At 37.4% G+C, this 18,624-nt stretch overlaps 1 protein-coding gene across 1 annotated transcript; it reads left to right on the forward strand.

Annotated features, from left to right (window-relative positions):
• The first annotated feature begins 556 nt into the window (after window positions 1-556).
• Window positions 557-18,603, forward strand: LOC111517360 (uncharacterized). Its single transcript, XM_023173495.2, has 5 exons — window positions 557-933; window positions 12,932-13,198; window positions 15,160-15,444; window positions 15,540-15,629; window positions 18,213-18,603. Exons 1-5 carry the CDS (start codon window positions 632-634, stop codon window positions 18,490-18,492), a joined length of 1,224 nt encoding a protein of 407 aa, XP_023029263.2. The 5' UTR covers window positions 557-631; the 3' UTR covers window positions 18,493-18,603.
• The last annotated feature ends 21 nt before the right edge of the window (window positions 18,604-18,624 follow it).

An 18,624-nucleotide genomic window follows, 5' to 3' on the forward strand; every position in this document is an offset into this window, starting at 1 on the left:
AAGAGCAGTGAAAAAAAACGTTGTGAACACACTACACGTTTTGAAGAGATTAATGCTTGTAGATATGTATTAGGGGCATATCTACTTTAAGAAGGGATATTTCAAAATCTGTCATCATGCCTATCATAGATGAAGAGACATGTGTCTAATCAATCAATTTTGGATACTTACATCATTTTTGTTTTTTTTTTGATTGATTGTATTCAGATAAATATCGTTTTTTATGTTTCAACTAGAATTCATATTCATTTGTATGTTTTCTCTGCCCTGAAAATTCAAAAACATTTTGACATAAATCGAATACGAAAGACAAATTACCAAATTTGGCCAGAAATTTTATTACGTTTGGATGAAATTCCACTAAGGTGAAAAGTCGTTGTTTAATGTTTTGAAAACAGTACCTACTGCTCTTAGGAAAATTGATTTTCATTCACGAGATGTAAAATACAATATGTATAGCTTGTCAAGTCTAGGAAGCGACTTTGAATACGAATATATTACAGGTCAATCATTTCCTCATTGAATTGAATCAGATGCGATTTCATCTGAATCAAAAAATGTTTCAGGTTATCTGTCAAAGTCAATTGAAATACGTCATTTTTCTGTAAAAATTCCTAGAAACATTTCAGTAATGGAATCTTCCCCTAAACCCACAGTTACGTTCGACAGTAACGATCAAATTTTCAACACAGACTCTACAGAAGATCTGGAGAATTATGATGAGGACATTACCCAAACAGAAACTCGCACTTTGAATCTATCGAAAACCTCCAGCGTCGTAAGGTCAGATGGAGGAGATATGAACAGTATATCATCAATCAGTACCAGCATCTTGGACGATGTGGAAGAAGTGAGGTTACTTAAAAGAAGAGTGGCTGAGGCAGAGGAAAAATGTAAGTTGTTAGAGTTTGAAGTGGAGCGGAGCAACTGCTGGTGAGTACATGCTACTTTCGACCAATCTGGGACATTCAAAATATCATTTTGGCTCATAGAACACACATCCTTGCTCGATAGTGTATATAGGGTCTTTCATTTAGCGCTTCCTATCTTTAAATTTGAATTTGTGTGTGGCACAAAGCAGCGTTCTGTTAGAACCACATGACATATCATCCAATTCCTACCAAAAGAAGTTGGTATAGTCGAAGTAAACTATATTGTGCACTCTTAAAGTTAACGGCACTCTCAAAGGCCAAAAAAACCAATACATAGAAATAAACCGGCCGCGAAATAGTCCACGTGGACTGTAGAATTGGCGGTTCGTATTGGATAATTTGTACTAACCGACTTCAATGATTGGCTGGAGAGTTACAAAATTGAATTTTAAGTCATGTCACGGTGACGAATAGAAATCGGGGAATGCGGGGATGGTTATTGCCGTCGTGTTCAGTTCAGGAACTGATCGCGATTTGAGAGTTAAAATTCGATATTGGTGCAGTTATAATTACTTGGCCGGATGGTAGCCGGTTGGTTCGACGTGGGTGCTTTGTTCACTCAAATCGACCGCCTTGTTGGTCGCTGGTTCAAGCCCCAGGCTGAACGATCGATTTTCACCTGCTATCGTCCAACCCGTGTTAGAAATAACACGTTTAAAGGTAAGACCTCAGCTCGCACAAGTTTCGACTTTTGAGAGTTGACGTTCGTAGTGGTTAACGGAAAAACAGATTTTTTTTTTTTAGTTCTTTCAGGGATTTCAAATCATGGCGTTTTCGAACGAATACTAATAGTAATAACGAGTGTGATAAAGACGCAGACTTCTACCAGTGTAGTGATTTCAATAGCGATGGTGAAGAATACGAAAAAGAGATACCAGTGAATGAGATTCGATTGCATTTGAATATTGAAATACAGAGAATATGTTTCAATGTATATAAGAATCTACATCTCAAGTTTGGTTTCGAGGAAAACAAACTATTACAAACAACATCGGATTTGATCAAAATTTCTTTCTCAACTGTACGTAAAATAGTCAAAAACAAACCTCATGAACGCAAGACGCGATGTGATACATGATTACCAGAACCTTCAGATGTTCATCTGATAAAACTATTGAAAAAAACAATATACGACTGTTACAAAAGCAACTGAAATCATAAAGTAGAAATTGAATACTTCCGGCCATAACGTGAGTTTCTGTGACAAAACTCTTCAGAACTGGATGAAGAAAGTAAGATTTAGATTTGAAATGATAAACAATCGTCAAGCAGTTATGGAAAGCAGAAGAATAGTGAAATTGTGTAACAAATACCTAGAACAAATAACTAAATATAGACAAGAACAACGGCAAATTTTCTATTTGGACGAAACTTGGTTATATACTCACTACACGGTTACGAAATGGTGGACTGATGTTTCGAGAATGTGTACGTCTAACATGCCTGCAAACGAAGGATCGCGACTAATCATTGTGCATTGCGGAGGAAGTAAAGGATGGGTTCCGAATTCTTTGAAATTATTTGGAAAAAAACTTGAGGACTGCAATGTTGATTATCATAAGAACATGGAAGCTGATATTTTCGAGGAATGGTTTGAAAACACATTGATCCCAAAGGATGCGAATAGTGTAATAGTTCTTTGCGACAGCTCATCAAAGTACCAAATAAATATTCAAGAAGAGATGAAATACAAAGTTTTTTAATGGATAACAATTTGTATTTTGAAGACAACTATACCAAAATCCAACTACTTGAAGTTTTACAGACAAAAACATTTTAAAAAGTGTATGCCCTTGAGAGTATTTTTGAAAAGTATGGATACACCGTACTGAGACTTCGCCTCTATTTTTGTGTTTTCAATCCCATCGAGTTGATTTGGGGAAAATTGAAACAAAGCATCAGGCGTGAAAATAATTTTCCAAAATTTGATAAGAAGGTAGTAGAGCTAATTAAAGAAGAAGTATCTAATATTACTGAAGAAGACTGGCAGAAAAGGAATAAAAAAGTAATTTTTGTTGAAGAAGGCTATATGGAGATTGGACACTTCCATATTAATGGTGGAAATAAATTCATTATTGATTTAAATGACGACAGTGATAATGAAACAGAGAATATGGAAGAGGAATTATCAGAAACTTTCGAAGAAAGTATATAAATATATGAATTATATAGTTATTGTGATTCTTATATAATCAGAAATGATTTTTGAATAACGAAATTAGTTAGCTCCCTAACTATATTGATGAAGAAGAGCTGTTGGAAGGTAGGCTGCAATTAATCGTTTACTTGAACTATAATAGAGAGAGAGAGAGAGAATATACTTTATTGTCATCAGATTGATCTTGTGACAAAGTTTTCCTTAACCTATAATGCAATTATATGTAACAACAAAGTGCATTTATTTTCACTCATACATAAAATCAGTTTGTATATATATATATATATATATATATATATATATATATATATATATATATAAACATATAAGTCATACAGGATACTGGTAAATATCAAATAAATAAAAAAATATTTTTTAAAAATTATCGTTATAAAATTCTTGTACATTATAGTATGGTCTGTCACTTAAAAAACTTTTCACAGCTTTCCTGAAGCATTGTAAAGATTTTTTTTCTGTTATATTCTTTGGCAAATGGTTGAACATTTTGCAACCATTATAGATAATGGAATCTCTTATGAGTGATGTACTTGGTATTGGCAACTTAATGTTGTTGGATTGCCTTGTCACATAATGCGTTGGAGAAGATTTTAATGTTTTCGAATATTTTTTAATTAAACAAACTGTTTCCATTATAAAGATAGAAATCACTGTTAGAATTCCATGTGTGTTGAAGAGTAATCTACAATAGTATGTACGTTTTGATTTGCACATATATCTCATGGCTCGTTTTTGCAAAACTAAAATATTTTGAAGTAGATAACCACTACATACTCCCCAAAATGGAATTCCTGAATTCCTGACTGCATAACATCCAGAGGACATTTTGTTACACAAGGCATAAATATGTTCTTCAAATTTTAGTTTACTATCGATATGTACTCCTAAAAATAATAATATTCGAACTATTGTGCTAGCCGTTGACAGTGATGGCCTGGCCAACGTTGTGCTCAAAGAAATATGGACTGATTTTCACTAGTTCGGACTTCCATTGTCTACTATATAAAATGATTTGAAATCCCTGAAACAAGTAAAAAAGAATAATTAAAAAAGAATAGTTGAAAATAACAATTATATTAAGCAACAATAAACCTGAAATGAAATGATAGTGAAATAACCTACAAGTAAAAATATAATAATTGAATAAATAAAAATTAAAGGAATGAAAAAAAAATAATAAAAAAATAAAAAGTGTAGAGATTTCAAGTCACGTTAGTTCACGACGTTTCGATTGTTGGTATCTACAATCGTCTTCGGGTGATGACTGGACTGATTCCTCCGAGAGATGACTATTTTATAGGCCGTTGAAATACTTTCACTTTCTCTACTTTTCATTTTCCGCTTCACTGATTCCGTGAGAGATGACCGTTTTGTCGGGAGTTGGTCATTTTTCGTTTGATGATGGGTTTCCATATGTTTCGTATATCTACGCTGGCCTGGCTGAATACGTTGTTGGACAACATGTATGCGGCTTCCTTAAATTTTCTCCTGAACCAATGTTCCTCTCTGTGCAAGATCTCAGCTTGGGGCCACTCGATGTTGTGTTGATGGGTCCAAACATGGTCTGCTATTCCTGATTTGCTGGTTTCTCCTCGCTGTGTGTGCTTCTTGTGCTCGGCAATGCGAACATTCAATGGCCTCTTAGTTTCACCAATATAGGATTCTCCGCACTCACAGGGTATCCGGTAAATGCAATTTTTGGAATCGCAGTCCGCGTTTGGGGGCCTGGTTTTCGTGAGGCTGCTACGGATAGTGTTACCGGATCTGAAACAGGTTCTAATGTTGTACTTGGAACCAATTCTTCTTATCCTCTCCGATAATCCTCTGATGTAGGGAAGTGCAAGCACTGGTTGTGACGGCTTCTCTTCCTTGCGAGGCTCCTGCTGTCTTTTAGCCAAAGTCTTTTCTACCATCGCTTTGGGTATCCATTCCGCTGAAGATCATTTTTGATGATGTCTAGTTCCTTCTCGAGACCTGCCTTTGTATTACAGAGCCCAAAAGCACAGTCTAATAGAGTCTTGATGATTCCTCTTTTTGTCGATTGATGGTGGTTGGATTCGTGTTTCAGATACTGTCCCGTATGAGTGGGTTTTCGGTATACAGATGTTTCCCACTTAGTGTCGGTCCTCTTCACCAAAACGTCTAAGAATGGCAATTCATTGTGGATTTCCTTCTCCATTGTGAAAGTGATGGAAGGTCTCACGCTGTTGATGTGTTTCAGAAAGGCGTCTAGTTCAGTATTCCCATGGTTTCATATTATGAAGGTGTCGTCAACATATCTCAACCAGACTCGAGGTTTCTTGTGGGCTTCTTCAATGGCCAGAGTTTCAAACCACTCCATATATATGTTGGCTACGACTGGTGAAAGTGGCGATCCCATTGGCAGTCCCTCATCTTGTGTCAAGAATTCGTCCTTCACTTGGAAATAACAGTTTCGTACACAGCATCCTAGTAATTCCATAATTACTTCTATAGGTAGATTCGTTCTCTCTTTCAGGTTCCCGTCTTCGGATAGCTTTCTCCGTATGATATGGAGTGCTTCTTCGACCGGAACGGACTTTCCACGTCGAAACTAATTAGTTGATCTTCCTGTGTAACCTTAATTGACCCTAGTAGTTCGACAAAATGCTTTGAATTCTTCACAAAAGACGATGTTTTTCCTTGTAATGGTTGTATTGAGGGAAGTAAAAATCTAGACAAGTTTTGAGTAGCCGAATCTCTGGAGCTGATGATCGGTCTAAGCGGAATGTCCTTCTTGTGGATTTTGGGTAGACCATACAAGTGAGGGGGCTTACTGTGGTGCGGTGTTAGCCATGATCTTTCCTTGTCCGTGGACTTGGTGTTTTTTCAAAATCTGGTACAACTTCCTTTCGATTGATGCAGTAGGGTCCCGTACGATGATTTAACATGACTTGGAATCTCTACACTTTTTTATTTTTTTATTATTTTCTTTTTCCATTCCTTTAATTTTTATTTATTCAATTATTATATTTTTACTTGTAGGTTATTTCACTATCATTTCATTTCAGGTTTATTGTTGCTTAATATAATTGTTATTTTCAACTATTCTTTTTTAATTATTCTTTTTTACTTGTTTCAGGGATTTCAAATCATTTTATATAGTAGACAATGGAAGTCCGAACTAGTGAAATTCATCACGAAACATTGTCAATCACCTTCAAACAAAAATATGGACTGATGATGCTGCTAGCCCATAATCCACACCAAACAGTGACTTTTTCGGGATCTATTGAATGGTCTTGAATCTCATGTGGTTTGGTATAGTCCCAAATTTGACTAGTCTGTTTGTTCACGTATCCATTCATCCAAAAATGGGTCTCATCGCTGAAGATGATTTTTCAATGAAAATTAGGATCAGTTGCCAACTGCTTCAGAGCCCACTAGCGAACACATGTCGTTGTCTTTGGTCGTTTACCTTCAGTTCCTGGTTCAGTTGAATTTTATGCGGGTGCAGGCCCAATTCACGACGGGAAATTCGCCAAGTTGTGGTCTGCAAAAGGCCGAGTTTTTGTTATGGACGCGATATCAACTGCCTAGGATTCTCATGCACACTCTCACAGACAGCGGCGATGTTATCGGCAGATCTTGCGTTTTGTCGAAGTACGGACGTTGGTCGATCGTTAACTGAACCAGTGGATTTAAATTCATCTACCACATTGGGAATACTCCTCTCGGTAGGACGATTGTTATTTGCACGTGCTGTTGAATGTTATATCCGTCCATGGTGATTTGACCAAACAGACTGAGTAAATGACAACTTATTCGATAGATGGCCGATATCAATTGTCAAAGTTCGGAATTCTCCGTTGAAAAACCCTATAAATATCAGTCTCAAAAGATTTCCCACTCAAACTTTCAAAAAGGGTACATATTTCTTTCGAAATTTATGGAAGAAAACTTTCCATTCTTGAAATTTTTTCACGCATATCCCGCTTTTCTGTATTGTGTAACTGACAATGAAAATGTTCATGAATGTTTCTGAAAAACGTGGTATGAGATTTATGAACGATGATGAAATTACCATCCTCAATAGCTTATTATTCGCAGCAGTACGTAATTACAAATTGGAAAAAATTTGAGATTAGATATGAGTCAGATAATAAATAATAATAGAACAGTAACATATTACTAGGAATCAATTCAAGGATTCGTATACTAAGATGCACAAAAAAAATCATCACAGCTTATGAGAAGTAGTTCAAGTCATCTCCTGATGATACCAACTTGGTTAGCGAATCGCGCGTCGAGAGACAGCATTTTTGTCCTGGTGAGGAAACATGTTTTTCAATAAAACCTTTTTTCAGTCTATGAGCTTTTCCTATAAATCTCCATATCTCTAATTTTGTCATTAATAATTGGTGGCTTACATTATTAAATGCTCTAGCGAAATACTTTAATATTCAACTCTTCAACAGATGCTTAGAACGAGAGTTATTAGCAACGCATTTGATTCAACTTATTCACTTTTCATTCTCCATCCTAATTATACATTTGGAAGAATATATGAAACCTAAAGCCGCGTACTCACTAGACGAACGAAAGCGATGGAACAGAACCGCACGTATGCCGAAGGATGCGCGTGTGTTTGTTGTCAACTGTCCACACTGGCGAATGATTACACACGAATTCGTGCGTTGTTGTATTTTGCCTCACCTGTCATACCATAATCAGTGCAGTGTCATTTCGAAGGCTTAAGTATGTCATTCGACAATGAAGATATAATTGCTATAGCTAGTGCTTCATATATCATAATAAATGAAGAAGAAGTTAAATCGAAACAAAGAAAACGACGGTGGTGGACAACATCATTATTTAAAAGTAGGGCACATTACGGTGGTACACAGTTAATGTGCGATTTAACAGCTGAGAAAGACTATGGTCTTTTTGAAAACTTCTGCAGAATGAAAACCGACTTCGAGTTGTTGCTAAATAAAATTGCCCCGACAATTTCAAAAAAGGACACATCATTTAGAGAAGCTGTACCTACTGCAGAAAGGTTATTGCTTACATTGCTCTCTATCTTTTTTTTTATGTCAACTGTATCACTACCAATTTGCTCAGATATTTGGTTCCAGGCATCAATTTTGGCTGTTTAACTCTTGTGCTTATCATGTTTTGGGTTCCACAGACATTCATGTTCTTTATACAAATTTATTAGTTGCAGAACTTGTGTATTACTCCACTCCATTACATAATACTTATAATTCAATTTTCTGAATTATACAAATAAACGTAAGTAACTAAAAACAACCAAACTACATGACCAAACTGAATCACACGTGCCCCTGGCTTATGCTTGTTTATATATTTTTTAACGAATGCATTCGCTTAGACATACATACTAGCACATTGCCCACCGCATGCGGACGAGAATCCTTTGAAGTACCGACTTATGGCGAAACTCTACCAAAAGCAAACGCATGCGTTCCTTCACGTGCGTTTCTTGGTACATAGTTGCCGAACATATACGTGCGGTTCTGTTCATTCGCTTTCGTTCGTCTAGTGAATACGCGGCTTAAGGTTTTCAAAAAGTGGTGGAATATAAACCATGGACCGGAAAAAAATTAATGTTTCTCAGAAATGATACTAGCTCAAGTGAAACGTAATTATTTTAGTAGTAACATAAGTTTCCATTGGTCAAAAACAGGTTTCCGTTAATGCAGAAGTGGAATAATCTGTTCGTTTATGAGCCATACTTTACCATTTTCATTTCTTTGTAATTATTGGAACTGTCCAACTTTTATAATTTTAGTAGGTACATAAAAAGTATGAAATGCAATTAAGGTTTGAAGAATAATTGCGAATATTATCCTGGCATGATTATTATCTTGAGCGTTGCAAATTTTGAGCAAATCTTGGAAATACCACACTCAAATCACGATGATGAATAAGTTATGAAATGCTTCATTTGTTGTGCTCATATAATATTTAAAATCATCGTTTACTGTATGAAGTCTGTTTCGTATTAAGTATATTATTTATAAAAAAGACTAGTCTAGTTTCTACGTATTAATACCAAGTATCCACTTTGCTCTTAGTGATATCAAAAATCATGGAGAAAGCCGTGAACTACCATATCCTCAAATATTTGGAAGGCATCAACATCTTGAGCGATCATAAATATGGCTTTCGGAAACAAAGATCAACAGGCGACCTTCTATCGTATGTCACCCATATTTGGAATAACGCAATCGAGAAACATGGAGGGTCAAGAGCTGTTGCGCTTGATATTTCTGAGGCATTTGACCGTCTGTGGCATGAGAGTTTGCTGACCAAACCTTGATGCTATGGCTTGTCGAATCATTTTTGTGTATTGCTCTCCAGCTTCCTGAAAGAACGTTTCCTGCAAGTAGCCGTCGATGTTTATCTCTCAAATACTTTTATCACCAACGCTGGTGTTCCCCAGGGATCCATATTGTCTCCAACCCTATTTTTATTGAATATCAACGACTTATTGAATAAAAACAAGAATCCAATATATTGCTTTGCTGACGACAGCACACTTGTCTCGTCATTCCATTTGGATTCCAGGACGTCGGCTACGGAGGCACATCTTCACCGACAGCAGGTGGTTGCATATCTTAATGAGGGTCTAGAGGTGATTTCGAATTGGAGTGAAAGTAACCAGGTTCAATTCAATGCCACAAAAACCCAGGAAAAAGCCAGGCATCGGTTTTCTCCAAGAAGATAAATGTCTCCGAACCAGATATAATAATGTCAGGACAGATAATTCCGCTTTCTGCTCCGATACGTTTGTTGGGGGTTAAGATTGGAGCACTGTTGCGATCCAGAAAACTGTAAATACCTCAGCAAGTTTTGATGCTTTATGAAGCTCAGATCCGACCTTCTTTGGAGTATTGTTCTTATGTATGGAACTCCACCTCTAAGCGTACCCTGAAGCTGCTGAATTCCATCTAGAAAAGATCCATCCACCTGATTGGACACTTGAACATCACTTGCAACCTCGACAGTCTGAAAAATTGAAGAAAGGTTAGAGATTTGTCTCTCGTTTATAGATACTTTTACGGGAGGTGTTCAAGTGACTTGGCACATTTGATTCCACCAAGAGCGGTACATATTAGAGGTACGCGAAGGACTGTAGTTGCTCATCGTTTCGAAGTTCAACTCAGTACACCTCGAACTTCATTGCTCAAAAACTCTTTCATTAGGAGAACTGCGTGTATGTCGAATAAACTTCCTGATAACCTTTTTCCAAATGAATCAATCAATCAATCAATCAATCAAAATATACTTTATATATTGGACTTTATGTCCAAGAATAACAATTCTCATGACAAAGCATACAGTCACCATGATAACATCACAAATATACATTTAGCAAGGAGATCATAAATACACATAAATTCACACTTAAAATAAGCGGACTTAATTACATATACAAAAGCAACAAGATTCACACCACTATACACATAAATTCACACTTAAAATAAGCGGACTTAATTACATATACAAAAGCAACAAGATTCACACCACTAAGCCTAATAACATTAAATGAATAACGTAACATACCGGAAACACAAAAGGAAACATTTTTTACATTTTGTACTTGAAATTACAAGGACTACCTCTAAATATATAAAGAATTAGGCATACGTTATATGACCGCCGGCAAAGAAGAGATCTCAGCAAAAAGGATCCTGAAAGTATTCTTCCAGGATATAGTAGGCCCTCCCAACTATGAGCGTTTTTACAGATTTTCTGAACTTGACTTCGCATTTGATGACACGCAAGGTTAAGGGAAGGTGATTGAAAATTTTCTTGCCCTCAAAAATTAGAGAGTTGCGAGTTAAGGTTGAGGAGGGAATTGGAAGCGAGATCAAGTGAGAGGAGCGAGTGTTATAGGTTGACTCAGAAGTAATTATAGCTTGATATTTCATGTGCATGAGGCAAGGCATTTCCAAAATGTAGATACAAACCAATGTCATAACCAGCGATTCAAATCCACTGTGAATCGCCAGCTTCGCACAGGCACCGCTCTTAGAGCGCCTTAAGGATTCACCTGCAGTGCTTGTGTTTTGTCCTTAAAAAAAGTTACAGCCTTTTCCTCGAGTCAAGGTCTTCATTATGTCAACCACGATAACCATGGAGTAACTCCAATATAGTTGTTCAGTTCGAAGTTTTCTATAGAGACCTCCGGCAGCCTTAGCATCATGAACTGAGCATCCCGATAACTCTGGCTGAAGTTCGAAAAGTTTTGTGGGTTCGAAGAACTTTGCTGCTCCAGGTCCAGATGAGCTGGAAAAAACTGCAAAGCATCCACGGTCATCTGGTCAGAGGTTTTGACTCATGGCTGAGGAGCGGATCTTTCTCTGTCATCTCTGTATCTCATACACGCGAATACTATCCACAGTTAACTCGGTATTTGGTAAAAATATGAGCGGAGAGGGTCAAAGAAAGAACTGAATGCAAGAATAATCTTCCCAATGACAGATGCATTACGGCTAACCTCTCTATAACGAGAACCTATTACCTTGAGGCTTTTGATACAACAGTGCAAGAAGTCATTTTGCATTTCCTCAATACCTTGCGGTATTAACTCTACAAAATATTGAGAAGCATTGAATAACTGAAAATAGAGTTAAAACGATCCCTATCAACATTGAGGATTGTGGAATAGTACACACATGATATTGGTATCAAGTTAAGGATAGAAAAATGTACTACAGTCTATTTCAAAAGAGGACGATGCGGGTATGACGGAGGTGATGTGTATAATACATGAATATTACTGGATTTTTTTCCTGACACCAAACCGTTATTTTAACACTTCGACACGTCTTGCAATCACCAAGTGATGACCTTCAAGAAAAAAATCAAACTGTTCGATCTTCCTCTTTTTTCCCAACACCAAACCGTTATTTTAACACCTCGACACGTGTTGCCATCACCAAGTGATAATCTTCAAGAGGAAAATCAAACTGTTTAGTCTTCCTCTTTTTTCTCAACACCAAACCGTTATTTTAACAGCTCGACACGTGTTGCGATCATCAAGTGATGATCTTCAAGAGGAAGATTTAAACTTGAAAATGATCACTTGGTGATTGAAACACGTGTCGAAGTGTTGAAATAACGATTTGGAGTTGGGAAAAACTCCAGTAATATTCATTACTACACCAAAAGTTCCAAACAGTACACCACAAGTGTATAACACATAGACAAAAATATTTTTCTGAACTACTGAAATGCCTGAGTGATGGAACATCGCCACTCATGAGAGGTTACATAGGTGAAGATTTCTCTCTGTGGAAAGTATCAGTACAAACTTGACAGATCTGGTCATCAGTAAGGAGGACTCGAAAAAAACTGCACCAACTCAAAATGTAGACTCAAAAAACAATCCAGCTCCATAGGAGTTCGCATCCCAAATCGTCCGTTACATAGGTATACTTTTGCCGACGAGGAAGAAGCCGTGGACTTTTGAATTTGAAATGTGTATATAGAATGGAGCTTGTGAAGTAAATCAGGAGTTCAAATTTTCTTTTTTTTTTTGAACATGAGATTAGATAATACCTTTTTGAGGACCTGAGTGGTCGATGTTTTCAGCACACCGAAACCCTGTCAACAAGTTTGGTTATTATTGTTTTCATTTGTCATGCTGTTCTTTCATATAGTCATTTTCAGTTTCGAATTATTTTAATTCCCTATCCTGTTGTTCTTTATGTTTTAGGTATATCATTGAGTCATAAATACATTTTTTCACTTCATTCTCAGTTGGATCTATAAATCAGTGATGATTATCTAATTATCTAACGTACGGACCTCAAGATATTCCCCTTTTCAGCCTGATCAACGAAAGGAATCGTAATGCGAAACTGGAGAAAAAACTGCAATTTGTGAAAGATAATCAGGAAGTCTTCATCCGCTTGAAAGAAGCGTACATCAACATGAAATATAATGAAGCAGCAGGAAGAAAGATGATCGAAATAAGAGAAAAGGGATTGCAAACTTGGGAGGGGATATTGTGCAGGGGATGTATAGAAGCAGAGGAGCTGAGGAGGCAGATGGAGACTGTGAAAGAAAAGTATAAGGATTCCTGTATTGTTGCTCCGTAAGCATTTATTGAATTTGTTGGAAACTTTTACATATCTAACCATTGCACTGAATTGCAAGTTGTTGACAATAAACTTCCGATTTACAAGCAAGTAATTAGCCAGATATTGCTCTAAGTCTTTGAACAATATATCTTGGACTTCTTTCTTTTGCTTCCTTGCTTATTTTTTCCTTTTTGTCCATTGTATCTCCGACATCGTCCAATTATCTTGTAGTGAAAGCTGCAAAGAAAGGCTTTGCAACTGACCACTATTGGTCTAACCCCTTTGGACCTGTAGGTTAAGGAAGAAGCGTTAATGGCCATGTTACGATTGCGCACGGCTGGTGAGAACCTCAAAGTAGAAATGGGTCAATTGAGGCCGAGCCTACGGCGAGAAGTGCTTACTGCGAAACCTCTGCTGCAGGCAGAGGTTGCGCAGGTAATTCAATTGCTGGCAATTGAACCCAGGTTTGTGTTCAATAAACGCTACAAAATACAAATGAAACAGAACACAAAGTCAGATGCTACAAATGCAATACGCATATATACAGACGGCTCAAAAATCAAAGAAGGCTCAAGATGTGGAGTGTACTCCAAATCACTACTGATTCTGAGTCTAAGGATCGAGTGGGAAATGGGAAAAAATATCAGCGTGGTTCAAACAGAACTGGCTGGCAATCTACACTGATAGCAAACAAGCCCTATTAGCCTTGAACAGACAACGTGTTACCTCAGGACTAGTACTAGAGTGCCATCAAGATTTAGCCAAAGCCTCGGTGTATAATAACATTATCCTGAGGTGGATTAAAGGGCACGACAGGAGTAAAGGTAATCGCATTGCCTACTCTTCAGCCACGGAAGCTGCTGGACTTAGAATTTTAGGACCCAGTGGCACCTACGGCCTGATAACGTCGACAATTGCGGAACTAGCCAAACGTTACACCCATGCTCAATCCCTAAAGAGATGGGATGAAATCAAAGGATGCAATCTTGCCAGGATCACCTTGGGCGACCTTGGGAAGCTGGCTCTGAAGAAATATCTGGCGATTACCAGGAAAAATCTATGCTTAACAGTAGGATTTCTGACTGGCCACTGTCAACTAAGGAAACACCTCCATAATATGGGGCTAGTGGACACACCTCTATGCATTATGTGTGAATAGGAAGATGAATCTGTCAGGCATGTCCTATGCGAATTTCTGGAGTTATCATTATCAAAAGAGAGTGTGTTCGGCGAGTCTTGGCCTACACCTGCCAATATAAAGGAGTAGTCTCCCAGCGACTAGTCCACCTTCCTGGAAAGGACAGGATGGACGATGACCTAGGAGGACAACTCCTTGGGAGGCTGTACAATGGGTCACATGTGGCCTGAGTGCTGTGGGCCTACACTCACCCTCCCTACTCTACAGATACAGAACTGACCACTATCAAGCTCTTTGATCATCTGAGGTAAGCATGAATAAGGGAAAAACACATCCTCAAGTTAAACACCGACATGTAAGTGGAGTAGACTATTGATTAGAATCGTAGAACGCTATAAAAGTTAAGTGATATTGAATCATCACCAACACGGTGTTTTACGAAACATTTGGTGATTTGGGTAACGTGAATTAATCGAATCAGTATTCTTGCTTGGTGTCTGTAGTGTCTTGGGCCTGATGAACGTATTCTTTGTTGGTTGGTGACTGTCGGAAGCTGCTTTTTTGTAGCGGATTGATAACCAGTTGAGACGATAGAACTTATGGGTTGATCTTCCGCAGTGCTAATGACTGGTTACTATTTTATGCCACGTGAACTATCTTTTGAACTTGTTTCATTTTGATAGTGGTTACGTTAATTTCATATGAAATCGAAACTTGTTTTCAATTGGTAGAAATGAAAATAATTCTACTGGTTTCTATTGATTACTTCAAATTTGTCAACAGTTTACATTCAGATTTTTTTCGTATTCTGGTTTTTTGTAACTGGATTTTGCTTAGGTTTGAAGTCGAGCAACTTGTTAACACCGTAAAATACCTCAAGGATTTAATAGATCGCAGAGAAAAATCTTGGGCTTTCAATGCTGATAGAGACAATAAACTTCAAACTCATATCAAGACTCTCGAAATGGAAAATTCAGCCCTTAGGGATTTGATCCAGAACAGAGACATTTATTTAGAGGATAACCAAAATGAGGATGGAATGAATCAAAGTGAAATGATGACTATTAGAGCAGAAATAACCCAATTGAAAAAAATAATAATCAAATACGAGAAAAAAATCAGGTGAGGGTTCAAACAAAATGACCACAATATTAAAAATGAGGAATTAGAAGTATGTGTATATGATAATCTCTCATTCGAATTATTTGAATTTTCAGGGAATTTGAGAAAAGTGATACAGGCGATATGAAACTGTGTCCCTCCTTGAACCACAGAGAAAAGAAGATAGTTCAACAACTGATGACAAAGTGAGTTATGTTTTCACCTTCTCATTTCATTCTAGAGAATGGATGCGTACTTACTAATTATGAAAAAATAAATAGAGTTATGAAATTCAGGTTAGAAATATTTGATAAATCCCGTTGGGATTGGCGAACAATTCATTCCTAATTTTCTGATTGTGAAGTTCTTTGCTTTCATTTATCCTAAGTTTGCAGCTGTTGCGAGCATTAACAAACCTAGTTTGGTTTTTCGCACTGGGATTTTTGCGCCACTGCATGTAGGCAAGATTTTCAGAGGCGACAGCTTGCTCGCAATTTTTGTTGAACAAAGGTTTGCCGTTAGGTATTTTCATTGGAAAAGGAATATATGTATCCATGGATGATAGAATAACTTCCGTGTCTTCAGAAGCACAAGTTGATGGATCTTTAGAGCTGAAACAAACATCTAGTCAGGGGAAATTTCGGAAATAGTCTTGAAGGTCCTCCCATTCAGCTGATCTGTAATGCCAAACTTTATACGGCTTAGATTGTTCCCCAAAATTGTCGTATTATTATGAATATTTCTTGCATCGTTTTTTTTTTGAGATTAACTATTTCACTATTGTTTTTATCGCATCAGGTGCTAGCAATCGCATGATAAAAGGTGAGGCCTCGTTAGTTTTTAGTTGAAGTGAAAATCTCACAATGGAGTGAGACGTGACACGTATTTCGCTATACAATAGCGTCCTCATTATGAACAAGCTTGAGGAAGCTATTGTACGTGTACTGCTGAAAAATAATGTGAATGTTGAAATTTCGCAGGCTACGAACATTCGATTAGAGTTTTTGTATGTTGGTGCACTCGTCTCAAACTCACAGTTTCAACTGTGCCGAGTTTAGTTAAAAAGGTTTTGCATATTCGGCGATTTTCTGCTATCGAAACAAATTAACCAAAGAATTTGCATAAAATTTTGTGTAAAAAAGGAAATTGCTGGTTCGTAATTTCCTGGACAAAAACAATACTCTAATCAAGACTCAGCCACCGTATTCACCAGATTTGGCCCCCTGCGATTTTTGCTTGTTCCCAAGATTAATGGGACACATAGAAGGACGGTGTTTTGCGTCGATAGAGGGGATAAAATCCAAATCGGTGAGATAGTTCAAGGACATAACAAAAAGTGCACATTAGAACTGCCTCGAAGATTGAAAAAAATGTTGGCAAACGTTCCCTAAAAGAACGTTCCCTGCAAGTGGCCGTCGATGAATATCTCTCGAATACTTTCACTATCAACGCTGGTGTTTCCAGGGATCCATATTATCTTCATCCCTCTTTTTATTGTATATCAACGACTTATTGGAAAAAATGAAAAATCCAATATATCGCTTTGCTGAAGACAGCACACTCGTCTCGTCATTCCATTTGGATTCCAGGATATCAAATACGGAGGCAGCAGGAGGTTAATGAGGATCTAGAAGTGATTTCCATTTGGGGTAAAAGTAACCAGGTTCAATTCAATGCCACAAAAACCCAGGCTTCGGTTTTCTCCAAGAAGATAAATGTCTCCAAACCCGATATAGTAATGTCAGGTCAGACAATTTCTCATCCTGCTTCGAAAAGTTTTTTGGGGGTTGAAATGGACACCAATATGTCTTGGCACAATCATGTCGCTGGAATTGCAAAGACTGCTTCTCAAAAACTTGGATAAGTGTTTTGAACCAGAAAACTGTACACACCTCAGCAACTTTTGAGGATTTATAAAGCTCAGATCATACCTTCTTTGGAGTATTGTTCTCATGTATGGAGCTCTGCCCCCAAACATACCCTGAAGTTGCTGGATTCCATCCAAAATAGAGCCATCCGCCTGATTGGAGACGCGAATATGACGTGCAACCTTGATAGCCTGGAACATCGAAGAAGGGTTGGAGATTTGTCTCTCTTCTGTAGAGTGTCTTGGCACATTTGATTCCACCAAGAGACGTACATATCAGAAATACGCGACGGACTGTTGCTGCTCATCGTTTTGAGGTTCAACTCAGTACACCTCAAACTTCACTGTTTGAAAACTCTTTCATCTGTAGAGCTGCGTTTATGTGAAATAACCTTCCTGAGAACGTTTTTCCAAATGAATTTTATCTCCAGCGATTTGTGCCTGAAAAAAAATTCGAGAAAAATGAAAATTTACTTTATTTTTTGAACAGACGTCGTATAGTGGAAAATGTGTTGCTGTTTTTTAACTGTTCGATGAAAATCTCACAATAAATTGCAGATTATTTTCTTTCGAGGTGGAGAGTCTCAAGTTGCCTATAAAAAATATGTGGATGATCAGATAATTTGAATAATGAGAGACAAAAAAGAAGGAAGTTGAGGAAATCGTCCTCCTCGAGAACTTCAGCTGTTGTCTAGTGCATCCCCCTTTTTGTTAGAGATCTTAAAACTTCTGAACTTTTCAGCTTGTTTCAAATGACACGATGAATTTTCGAATCCTTTTCGACACATTAGCCGATAAGCAGGTTCTCATTACATCCCTTCTAATTCTGAGGTTGCTGGCCTAATCTAACCAATGACTTTTTATCAACTTTGAATTCCTCCTCTTCTATAACTGACCCCTCATTTACAATGTTTCATTATAGGTTCAACTCCAGAATGGAGAGAAAAAGTAGAAGCGCTTCTAGGGAACCTAAACTAGAACCTGGAGGCAAACTTGCACCAGGAAGAAAATTTTGCCGATGTATAAATAGATGTTCGAACCATCTAGACGTAGAAGAAGAGATCCGAGGTAGAGTCCGATGTTTGAAACCAAGAAATGGCGATAGAATCAATTCAAATGCAAGTAAATTGGAAAAAAATCCAGACGCAGCAATCATGATGATGGATTATTTATTTGAAACTGAATCTAATAACGGATTTTAATGTGACTTTGTGGGCAACAAAGTAGACACAATATTAGGCCTGAATTTCGCTTGAGTCTGTATATTTACTCATATCAAGAGTTTCTTGGAATAGTAAATATTTACTTTAGTAGTAGTCTTTATTATTACTCGC

This window comes from Leptinotarsa decemlineata, unplaced genomic scaffold (genome assembly GCF_025532065.1).
Source record: "Leptinotarsa decemlineata unplaced genomic scaffold, Ldec_3_MD MMD2_P_RNA_scaffold_5, whole genome shotgun sequence".
Lineage (NCBI taxonomy): Eukaryota > Metazoa > Arthropoda > Insecta > Coleoptera > Chrysomelidae > Leptinotarsa > Leptinotarsa decemlineata.